General features: G+C 39.8%; 1 protein-coding gene across 13 annotated transcripts in view; it reads left to right on the forward strand.

Annotated features, from left to right (window-relative positions):
• PPFIBP1 (PPFIA binding protein 1) overlaps nucleotides 1–12,834 on the forward strand; it is a 218,219-nt gene that overhangs the window by 148,059 nt on the left and 57,326 nt on the right. For 11 of the 13 annotated variants that reach the window (XM_067468860.1, XM_067468855.1, XM_067468857.1 and 8 more), the window contains one exon: nucleotides 11,871–11,900. The exons of the other annotated variants lie outside the window; for them this stretch is intronic. In XM_067468860.1, coding sequence (XP_067324961.1) covers nucleotides 11,871–11,900 — 30 coding nt within the window. The remainder of the gene's footprint in view (nucleotides 1–11,870; nucleotides 11,901–12,834) is intronic. 13 annotated transcript variants of the gene reach the window in all.

Here is a 12,834-nt window from a genome sequence, read left to right on the forward strand (position 1 = left end):
TCCAGGGAAATGGCTGGCAAGAAGATTAAGAAAGAAGAGAGAAGCGACATTTGTAACAAAACTGAGAGATGGAGAAAACATATTTGAGAGGAAGATATTGTGAACTTGTTTTCTAAATTTTACAATACTGTCTATAAAAGTGACCAGATTTTTTAAAAAAAAGATATCAGAATACTTGGGACAGGAAAAAAAATTCATAGGATTACAGAAAAACAAAGAGAAGAGTTGAACAGAGAAATCCCAGAACAAGAGATAGCAAACGCAATCAAGAACCTAAAAATAAAGCATTGCAGAGAACTATAGACCAATCTCCTTATTAAATTTAGATTATAAAATATTTAGCAACATAGTGGCAGAAAGATTCAAAAACTTTATTAATAGTTGGATAAAAGAAGATTAGACAGGTTTCTTACTGAACAGACATCAAAGAGAAAATGTAAGGATCATATTAGATCTGATAGAATACAATGAACTTTAAAATCAAAAAGAAGTACTATTCCTCACATTGGATGCTGAAAGGGACAATGTGAATATGGATATGGGGTACTATTTTCAGAATATAATTGGAGCAATATATGAAAAACAAGAAGCAAAATAGTAGTAAATGGCCAAGAGACCAAGACCATAGAAATACAAAAAGGGGCAAGACAGGGCTGCCCTTTATCGCCACTAATCTCCATCTTAACATTAGAGGTATTATGAAACAAAATAAAGGAGGACAAAGAATTGAAAGGAGCAACAATACAAGTTCAAACATACAAACTCAGAGCGTTTGCGGATGACATAATTTGCATAATTGAAGATCTGACTAAAAACATGGGGAAATGGCTATAAACAATAAGGAAATTCGAAGAAGTATAGGTTTCAAAATGAATATGGAAAAAACAAATGCAATGACGAAAAAATATTCAAAAGAAAAAATAGATTTATTAAAAGAAAGCTGGAATATACAAGTAACAACAAAACCAAAATATTTAGGAATAATCGTAACGCCAAAAAACCCTCACAATTATTACAGAATTATGGAAAAATGGGAAAAAATTAACAAGAACCTACACTGGTGGAAAAATCTAACATTATCCTTATTAGGCAGAATATCAAGTATAAAGATGTATTGCCAAAAATGATCTTCCTTTTCCAAAATATCCCAATTACAATAAGTCAAAAAATTATAAGAGAATGGAACAGAGACATAACAAAATACATATAACAAGGGGGGGGGGGGGGAATCAAGGATCAATTTCAAAAATATGACAGATGAAAGCCGGTCTCTCGCTGCCCAACTTAACACTCTTCCTCAAAGCCAGCACACTGACATGGATATTAGATTGGACAAAATTAGAAAAAGAAAAAATCTTAAATTTAAAGGGGATAGAGCTAAGACACTGATGGTACTCATACCTCTGGTATGAAAAAATAAAATTGGAGAAAATTTTTGGCAATCATTTTGTCAGATCAGCCATAGCTAAAGTTTGGGAGAAATATAAAAGCAGATTTTATAACCAAACACCACTCTGGGTATCTCCGCTGGAAGCCTCTCAAAGAAGAGTGCAGGGACGGGATAGGTGACCTAAATATAAAGCATTACTTAACAAACGAGATGGAAGATTTATATTGTAAACACAGGAAGAAATGAACCAACTATTAAAACATATCATGGTACCAATTCTGGCAAATAAAGGAACACTTATGAAAAAGACAAATTAATTGGATTCACAAATGAGGAAACTTTTTCGGACAAGATAATGAAAACAGAAAAGAAAATGATAACCAAATTGTATAAGAAATTACTAGAATGGAACATAGGAGCAGAAAGTACAAAAGAATGCATGAAGAGATGGACAGAGAATGTAGGAAGTTCAGTAGGACTCGAAGAATGGGAATAAATTTGGAATAAAACAATGAAAACATATACAAGCATATGACCTAAAAGAAAATTGGATCAAATGATGCATAGATGGCACATAACACCACATAAATTAGGAAAATATTATAAAAACATAAATACAGAATGCTGGAAATATGGAGAGAATGAGGGAACATTCTACCATATATAGTGGTCGTGAAAAAGACAAAAACCTTTTGGAAAGAAATTCAGACAAAAATACAGGAAATATTCAAGATAAAAATCCCATGGAGGCCAAAAACATTCCTGTTAGGAATGACGGAGCAAAAATTAGATATAAACAAGAACAAATTATTATTCCTGATGACCACAGCGGAAAGCATCTGCTTTGCAAAGTATTGGAGAAAAAGGGATTACCAAAGATAGAAGATTGGATAATAAATTTTTTAGAAATTAGGAGTATGGATAGACTACCATATCTAATGTCAAAAAGTAAAGGAAATTCAAATAAAGAGATGGACTGGAGTGAAATAACAGGTTATTTAAAGCAAGATACCGAGAGGATGTGTAAAAAATTTAACAACATCCAAAAAGAATTTAACAACACCCAAAAGAACAAAAGAAGAGTAGAACAACAAATATGAAAGAAGATGAAAGAAAGAAAGAAAAGACAGAAACCTCAAAGAAGATGCCAGGAAGTCCCAGAAATTTTATTTTATCTTATATAGCTCTTTTTTCTCTTTTTTCCTTTATTTTTTTAAAGTAGTTTTTTATTGAAATATTATAGAATTACAGCGAAAGAGGGTGAATATTTAAAAGAAGATAGAACAGTAGGAAACGTTAAATGAGTAGAAAGAAAAACACCACACCCCTCCCTCAGTTCAAATAAAATAAAAAGAATGGAAAAAAGAAAAAAAGAAAAAAAAGAATTTTTTTAAAGTGTTGACTTCCTTCTCATCTTCAGGTGTTGTATCTCCTGAAAAAAAAATGTTTTCGTTGCTTCCAAAAAATAAATAACCATTTGCTCTTACTTTCTTTCTCATAATTATCATAGAGGGTCCAATCTGTCCTCTTTATCGGATTCCCGGTATTTTTCTTCAAGAAAAAAGTTAAATCATCCTTTTCTCTTATTTCTTTAATTTTCCCTAACCATTCTTCTATGGTAAGGATACTGTCCTGTTTCCAAAGTTTTTGCTAAAGATATTCTTGCCGCTGTCGTAAAATATGTAAATAATTTGTCCTCATTTTCATCTAGTTGTAGTTCTAGGTCTGTAAAACCTAATAAATAATATTCTGGTTTCTTCTTGAATACTCTCTTCAGGATTTTTTGTGTTTCTTCGTGTACCATCGACCAATATTTCACTATTTCTTTGCATGACCACCACATGTGATAAAAGGTACCTATCTGTTGACATCCTTTCCAACATTTATCAGAAGAATTTTTATTTATAAGAGCCAATTTTTTAGGGGTGGTGTACCATCTGTGGAACATTTTTATCCAGTTTTCTTTTAAGTCTGTCGCATAAACATATTTTAACTTTTTGTTCCACATTTGCTCCCACTGTCTAAATTGATTAGGTCTTCTTATATTCTCTGCCCATTTTATCATACATGGTTTGACCTGTTCACATTCCGTTAACCAAGTTAAGAGTGTATTGTAAATGACTGAGATTACTTTTTTCTTCATCTTCAGGATCTTATCCCAAAGTGTTTCTTCCCAGGCAAACCCCATCTTATTATCTTGTTTAAGATATTTTTTTAATTTGCAGATAATGTAGCCATGTCATATTCACATTTGTTTCTTTTATTTGTTGATAAGATTTAATCTCAATAGTATTCCTTACTAAAATGTCTCTATATGTTGGCCACACTCTCCAACCTAGCAGTCTTCTTTGGTGGGCCTCCATCAGTGAGACCCATAATGGTGTCTTCTCATAAAAATATTTCTTATATTTCATCCAAACTCTTAATAGGGATGCTCTCACAAAATGGTTTCCATTTTTTTCTTTCTTTTCTCGATCATACCATGTGTAGGCATGCCACCCTACCCGTAAATCATGTCCTTCCAAGTTCAAACATTTTTCATTTTCTAACGTCATCCATTCTTGAATCCATAAGAGAGCGCAAGCTTCGTGATATGTTTTAAGATCAGGAAAACCTTATCCACCTCTCATTTTTTTATCAATTAAATACAAGTACTTGATTCTAGATCTTTTCCCATTCCAAACAAATTTCATTAATTCTTTGTTCCATTTTTAAACACTGTTTAATTTCTTATGGGTATGTTTTGAAATAAAAACAATAATTTTTGTAGTACATTCATTTTGATAAGCGAGATTCTGCCTAATAGAGATAAATTCAGAAATTTCCATTTCTTCAGATCTTTCTGTATTTTATTCCAAGATAGTTCATAATTATTCTTCAAAAGTTGACCATTTCTCGCTGTCAGCCAAATCCCCAAATATCTTAGTTTCTTTACTATTTCCATGCCTGTATTCATTGCCATTTTTGTCTTGTTTTTCCTTTCCTAGATTCTTAGTTAATATTTTAGTTTTCCCTTTATTCATTTTGAAGCCTGCCACTTTTCCAAACTCATGTATTTTTCCAATCCAATTCTGCAAATTATTTAATGGGTCTTCCACAATTCCTAATAGATCATCTATGAAGGCTCTAATTTTATATTCATATTTTCCCATTTTTGTTCCTTTAATATTTGTATCTTCTCTTATCTTCATCATCAATGGTTCCAAAACCATTATAAAAATTAAAGGGGATAGCGGGCATCCTTGTCTTGTTCCTTTTGTAATCAAAAATTGCTCGGTTAGTTGGCCGTTTATCTGAATTTTAGCTTTTTGCAAGTCGTAAATAGCATTAATTGCATTTGTAAATCTAGCCCCCATGTCCAATTCCTGAATCAGTATCTTGAAGAAGTCCCAATTTAAATTATCACATGCTTTCTTTGCATCGATAGATAAGATGGCAACTTCTTTTTGATGGTTCAACTCATAATATTCTATCAAATCTAGGACTGTGCGGATTCGCACAGTTTTTTCCTTTATTTTTTGTCTTTCTCTTTTATATTTTCTCTCTTTCTGTTCCTCTTTTCCTTCTCCATTTGTTCTACTTTTCCCTTTTTTTCTTTTCTCTCTTCTCTATTCTCATTAGTATAAGGGTTTTTTCATCAAATATTTTTTCTTTTTTCTTTTAAACCATATGCAAAAACTCCAATAAAGGTGATTTAAAAAAGAAAATCTTTTAAACAGAAGAAAAGGCTAGATTCCGTAAACGAGCATGCAGTTCCAGCGCCATTGAGCTCGCATGGGCGTGAGGGCAGGAGTCATTTGAGCGAACTAATCCTTGCTCCAGTTGCATTCCCAGCCCAGCCAGAGCTGGAAGGGATGGAGTTCTCCTCTGCAGATCTTGAACTCGTAGGTTCAGCTCCAACACCGTCATCGGAGGGAGACCAACTAGCCACGCCTCCCACACTGGGGGAGGATGCGGCTGAGCCCCAGCAGGGCCCCTTGCCTACTCTTTTGCCGGGACCAGCTACTCAGGGCCCTGATCCCATGGCCGCTCCCCTTCGAGGTGCTCTTTCCACTTGTGAAGCTCAACGGAGGCACTATTGCTCCCCTTCCTCTGACTCTTGGAGCTTTCGATCTAGAAGCCACACTCACAGCCCTCGGTTCTGAAGTTTTTCTTACAGAGAACCTCTCTATGGTATGAGGTTGCCTTCTTCCCATTATTTCCATGGTGATCCCATTTACACCAGGGACTGTTTTCAAGCCTATGCTCCTTACCACCACAGCCATCACTACTGCTTCCTACGCCATTACTCTCACAATAACCAAGGGAGGAGGGATCATTCTGTTCCTATTGTCGCTCTCCCGACAGTTGTAGTGTCACGCCCCCCACCGGAACCGACACTGCCCCAGCAGAAGCATTGATCCCAGCACAGGTGACAGCGACAAAAATCAGAATGCTACACCTTCTCCTTGGACCACAACCGCTCTCCTGGAAGCCCATGCAACCCCACAGCGGAACATGGAGACAGATGCTGGCTCTGATTCTTCAGAGAAGGCTCCTGATGCTTCACCCCCCAGCTCCTGTTCAGGACACCGAGAGGGATTCTCCTGAGGAGTTATGCAATTTCTCCTCCCTGATCACACGTCTAGCGAAAGCCCTGAATCTCCCAAGACCAAAGACTTCTACCTGAGTTAATAACCCCGTTTTTCCCCATGGCCACAGCACTTCCACTTCTACCATACCTGCTTCAACTCCTGAAGGCCCCTGGCCTAGCACCTTCTTCAGTACCTGCTACATTGAGGAAAGCAGAGAGTCTTTATTCTGTTGACCTCTCATCTGTGGAGTGGTTGGGCAAACACCCAAAGCCCAACCACTCCACAGTGGTTGTAGATGTGTCCCAAAATCATCCTTCCCAGAGATCCCAGTCTACTCCAGTGGATAGAGAGGGGAAGAAATTAGATGCCATGGGCCTCTTTGCTTGGTTAGTTCACTATGGAGCATACATGGGGGTGTATCAGAATTATCTCTGGAATAAAATAGCTCCCTATCTTGAACACCTCTCTACAGAGGGGTTATGTCTGGTGTGAGCCTTTAAGCAAGAGGCATGCCAGCTGGCGGGCCTGCAAAAGGAACTTGCGAAGCATACCGCAGACTCGGTGGGCAAACTTTTCACCATCGCCATTGCCCTCCGTTGCCATGCATGGCTGCGTTCTTGAGACCTTTCTTCTCCAGCTCGTGCAGTGATTGAAGATCTCCCCCTACATGAACTTGGTCTTTTAAATCCAAACACTGACTCCAAAATGCCATGGTGTGCTCTGGATTGGAGTCAGTGTTTGGCAGACTGGGCCCAAGAAGGCCTCAACATTGGCCTCCACCAGGCTGAGCTCAGCAGAGCCTTGTCATCACCCTCCACCAGGTCAGGCCCTGGAAGGCCTCGTCATCGCCCTTCAGCAAGCCGGGCCCAAGAAGGCCTCATCATCGGCCTTCAGCAGGCTGCAGCAGCTCCAGTTAATTTATTGTTTGTTCGCTTTAACATTGAATGTTTGTCACTCTATTACTTTTGTTGTAAACCACCCTGAGTCCCCTTGGGGAGATAGGGCATATATAAATATTATTATTGTTATTGTCTACTGCCCCAAAGATTTTTACGAATTGCATGGCGGTTTTTGCAGTCTTCCGTCAGAAGGGGATCATCGTATATCCTTACATTGACGACTGGCTTGTCATAGCAAACTCTAAGACGGAGTTTCTATCTCACATTGACACAACTCTGTCTCTCCTCTGGGACCTTGGCCTAGTTGTCAACCAGGAAAAGTCTTGTCTGCAGCCACCCCAATCTATCCGATTTATTGGGGCAATCATCGATTCTACCCAACAAAGGACCTTCTTTGCACGCTCTACCACTCTCCAAAATTTCTATCCTGGTTATATGTCACCTGGTCATGCCTAGCATTATTTTTTTAAATTTTAATTAGTACATTTGGCCCTGCCATAGATTTTTAAATGTCGTTGTGTTATTGTTAATGTTTATTGCTATTTTCTGTTTATTTATTGTTTGTACTACTGTTGCTATTGTTTTTATTGTTGTATTGTGGGCTGCACCGAGTTCCTTGGGGAGATGGTAGCGGGATACAAATAAAGTTTTATATTATTATTATTATTATTACCAAACAACCATTTCAAGGCCCTAAGGGCTGTAGTCATCAAGGCCTTACGCAGGATGCTGTAGAGGGCATTACAGTAATCCAGTCTTGAGATGACCGTAGCCTGGATCACCGTAGCTAGGTCGTCCCTGGACAGGTAGGGGGCCAGCCATCTAGCCTGCCGCAGATGAAAAAAGGCTGTTCTACTAACGGTGGAGACCTGGGCCTCCATCGTCAGCAGAGGGTCCAAAAGGACTCCCAAACTCTTTACCAATGATGACGGGCGTAGCGCCTCGCCATCCAGGGTAGGCAGCTGGATATCCCCACTGCCCGGTTGACCCAGCCATAGGATCTATGTCTTTGCTGGATTCACCCTCAACCTGCTGGCACACAGCCATCCAATAACGGCCTTGAGGCACTGATGGAAATAATCAAGTACAGAGTCCGGTCGGCCTTCCATCTTCAGCACAAGCTGAGTGTCATCAGTGTACTGGTAACACTCAAGCCCAAAACCTCAAACCAGATGAGCAAGTGGTCGCATATAAATGTTAAACAACAGAGGGGAGAGAATGCCCCCCTGAGGAACCCCACAAGATAGAGGGGACCTCTCAGAGACCAGGCCTCCCCTCTCCACTCGCTGTCCACAGTTGTGAAGAAAGGAGGACAGCCAATTTAAAGCTGTCCCCCTGACTCCAACAACAGCAAGGCGGTGGGTCAAAAGATTGTGGTTGACTGTGTCAAATGCTGCTGTGAGATCCAATAACACAAGCAGCGCCGACTCGCCCTGGTCAAGCTGGCATCAAAGGTGATCCGTGATGGAGACCAGCACAGTCTCTGTCCCATTCCCCGCACGGAAGCCAGACTGGAAGGGATCTAGTCCGGCATGTTTCTTCTAGGAATTGCTGCAGGACACAGACAAAAACTTGTATCCCCCAGCATATCTGCCACCCCCGGCTTGGAGCCTGGAATTGGTCTTGTCCGAACTAACCAAACCACCCTTTGAACCACTGGCAAAAATTGACATTCAACATTTGTCCTAGAAGATAGCCTTCCTTGTTTGTCGTGACGTGTCAGCGAGCTCTATGCACTGAGGGCCGATGAATTATACCTCAGTTTCCATAAGGACAAGGCTGTTCTGTGTACAGACGTTTCCTTTTTGCCAAAGGTAATGTCACGTTTCTATTTGTCACAGGACATTGTTCTCCCAGTGTTTTTTCAAAACCCATCCGCTACTCTACACGCTTGACATCAGAAGGGCACTCGCCTTCTACGTTGATAGAACCCGTCCTTACAGAAAGTCATCACGGCTTTTCCTGAAGTACCGGTAAGACACCTTGGGTCTTCCAATAACACCCCAGCAACTCTCATCCTGGATTGTTGCCACTATCTGGCTAGCTTACCAACTTGCGGGCTGTGACTTACCTTCTACAGTGAGAGCCCACTCCACAAGGGCTGTGTCTACGTCACATGACTTCCTGAAAGGTGTGCCGTTAGAAGACATCTGCCATATGGCTACCTGGGAGATACTGACAACTTTGTGTTGCACTACAAGATGGATGTTGTGATGAACCATTACGTTGTTTACAGCCAGGATGCAGGGCCTGGAGAAGCCAGTAAGCTTAGGAAGATAGGAAGTGGGCTAGGCGAAGCATCAGGGAGACGCCATCTTAAATGTAGTTCAGGGAGAGAGGGGTGTGTCCTTGGCATAAGACAGCAGGGAATGGCTGGGATTGGTGTAGAGAAAAGGGGCGGAGTTTAGGAAAAGCTGACAGGAAAAAAGTAGTGTTTTAAAATCCTGAGGCTTGTTTGTGTTAGAGAAGGGAGTTGGAGTGTATAATAAAATGAAAGGCTGTCTGGGCAGGGTGGACAAACAAATCCCACCTCCGCCCTAGATATAGCGGAGAACCAAGGCTGACCCTATGTTGTAAATGCAAATGACCGAAGTACTTGGTAGAAATAGCTGCCACCACCTCAGAAATTGCTGGCCTGAGGAACCAAAAGGGTGTGAATGTATTTAGGTAAAGAGTGTTTGAGCTCTTGGACTTCTATGGCTTCCTCCCTAGCTGACTGGAGTGTAAAAATGTGTTGAAAGAATGAGTTCTGAGGGAAACGAATGTATTGAGGCAAACACCAGTTAAAAGGTAAACTAAGAAAGAGTTTATTTTAAACTTGATATTAACAACAACTCGTTGGAATTGAGTGGTACATAAAACGTATTTCAGTTACAGAGGCTTAGACAGTTTTCCCTAAGAATGTAGCTTTGGGTTACTGTGAGTCTCTTTTAACTATACTGTTCAACTTCCTTCTGAAACAGTATAGCCCTGAGCACAGACTCTCTTGTCTCACAGAGTAATTAGTCTTTAACTAATACTCTCCTCAGAGCAATAAGCATCAAGTGAACAAGTCTTCTTTACTGACACTCTGTACAGTAAACTTCAAGCCTTTTGTCCCTATCTTATTCTCTCTGACTCAAAGACTCACTCCCAAAAGCTCACTTTCTCCTGTCTAAGTTCTCCTCAGCTCCCAGCCTAAAAATCCATCTACCCTCTTCACTGTTAAAATCCCTTCTCACTTTCTGTCAAACAAGACAGCTGCTTTTTTCTCTCTAAGCTGACTCCACCCCCAATTGCTATACCCAATCAGGAGTCAGCCTGACTCCTGCTGCTGCTCTCTTGAATACCAAGATGCCAGACACTGCTATGCAGGCTTCGGCCTAGCCGACTAAAAGGTAGATCTATCACAGAGTGCATAGTTAAGAGAGAGCAGCTGTAGATTAGGAATAGCAGTGAAGAATTAGTAAGAAGTCTAACTTGGAAATAGATTCTAGATACTCAGTTCTTGTGGGTTTTTTCGGGCTAAGCCTTCGACAATACAGATTCTAGATAGTTACTTTATAGGAATGACTATTGCTAGACAGACCCTGAGGTATTGGGCTGTTTGTAGGGAAGAATCTATTTTGAGGGGAAAATGTAAATTCCCAGTTTTGAAGTTGTGACGGAAACTGAATTCAAGCACTCTACTATTTAATGCAACCGATAAGTTTTTTGTATCTGAAATACTTTCAAGACTGTTTAATAAACTTTTTAGTCTGTTTTCACACTACCACAGACTGTGTGTGAATAGCTTAGCTAAAAAATATAACCTCTCTAAAGCCATAACAAACAGCATTGTAACATAAAGAAGTGTTACTGGGTTTCCCTCAGCACTAAAAATAGAAAGTTGGCAGCATAGCCAAGCAGAAGAAACAGTTTCAATATTTCTCAGTCATCACCCATTATACAGCCAAAACTTACACAGTTTATGTTTCTCCCTGTTAAACAAAAGAATAGTTCCTTCCAAAGTAAATAAGCCTTTCTAATTTGATTAACCCTTAACCATTGGTGGCCGCTCTACATATTGGTGTCAATGGATTGATTGGATCCATTATATTGGTTTGCAGTATTCATATTTAGTCTGTGAATCTTTACAATTTAATTTGGCATTAGTTGATCCGGTTATAAAATTGGTGGCAGCATTGGTGTATCATTTGTTCTGTGATCGATCTTTATAATTGGTACCAGTGATTGGTGGATAGATAGATATTGAGATCGATTGGCGATCCTTTATAATTTGAGGTGCCGATCGTTATAGATGTCATATCCGGGAAGGACACCACCTTTGGCAGAGCTGTGCTTTACTCCTGTGTGGCATGACACCCACCTTCCAAGGCCAGTAGCTTGCTAGTCACCCATATGTGTGCAATTCACAGGGGACCACGCAGAAGTATGGGTTGCTTACCTGTAACCATGTTTCTTCGAGTGGTTGCCTGTGAAATTCACACATCCCTGTGCATCCTCCCCGCTGGACATCATGCCCTGGTCCTCTTGGCAGCCCGCCCACAGGCTATATATAGATATATTACGAGGGGAGAGTGGGCAGGGCTTCCGCCAAAATGTATCCCTTAAGAACTTCTAGAGAGTTCCGAAACTGCCTGTGCAGGCACAGGAGACCCCATACGTGTGGATTTCACAGGCGACCACTTGAAGAAACATGGTTATAGGTAAGCAACCCATACTTCTATATTAGCGATTTCCCCACTTTTGTGGGGGTTCTACGTCCTTAACTCCAGTGAATGTGGAGAGTTTACTGTACCTCTTCAGGTTTTATGTGTATTCATCTCTTGGTAATTCCTTCCACTTTTATGCAAGTTACATAAAATGGTCTAATGTTTTTGCTTATTATCTTCTGATCTTTTCTATCCTATACAATCATCTGAACATTTTACATGATTAAATGACAAGAGATAACTTGGCCCTTAACAAGCTTTGTTGAAATCAGTTTAATAGCTGCTAATCAGACCAATGTATTTCCCCTAACAGGGCAAAGAGCCTGGACAGAAGCAAAAGGAGGTAACTTGAGATAGATCAATCTTTCTCTTGTGCTCTCTATAATGCTCATACTTAATGCTCGTTTGAAATTAATACGCTTGCTTGCATGCAAAAAGTATGCATTTTAGACAAGCAGTTTCCTATATATCTGCTGTGTTCCTGTAATGTATACATACATTGGGCACATTTTTATGCTTATTCAATGGATTCCATTGCAAAAGTCTGAGAAATACCAAACCAAAATATAATCAGGCTCTGCTTTATGGAGCTGGAAATGCAGATAAGATTAGTCCATAATAAAATGCAAACTACTCAGGTTTCTCTTTCCTCCTTTGAAGAACTGTATGTCTATACCATTTCCAAATGAAGTTGTAGGTTGACCATCTGAGTGTCAATAAAGCCAGTGAAATGTAAGTGTCCATAAATTCTAGCTTATTTTTCAATTGACTAAGATCAAAACAGCATTACCCATTTCAAAGAAAACTAGGCATAATAGCTGAATGGAGTACCTCTGTACTGAAGCCAGTATAAAGTGTGATGGGACGTTAAGGAAGTGATCTGCAAACACTTAGAAAAAAAATGCTGTCATCGTTAATAGTCAACACAGATTTATCAAAAACAAGAAATTCCAGACTAATCTGATCTCTTTTTTCAATAGTTACAAGCTGGGTAGATGCAGGGAATGCTGTGAGTGTAGCATATCTGGATTTTAGTAAGGCCTTCAACAAGGTCCCCCATAACTTTCTGGCAAACAAACTGGTCAAATGTGGGCTAGGCAAAACTACAGTTAGGTGGCTCTGTAATTGGTTCAGTGAGCAGACCCAAAGGGTGCTCACCAATGTTTCTTCATCATCCTGGAAAGAAGTGACGAGTGAAGTCCTGCAGGGTTCCATCCTGGGTCCAGTTCTGTTCAATATCTTTATTAATTACTTAGATGAAGGGTTAGAAGGCATGA

Source organism: Anolis sagrei, chromosome 5 (assembly GCF_037176765.1).
Source record: "Anolis sagrei isolate rAnoSag1 chromosome 5, rAnoSag1.mat, whole genome shotgun sequence".
NCBI lineage: Eukaryota > Metazoa > Chordata > Lepidosauria > Squamata > Dactyloidae > Anolis > Anolis sagrei.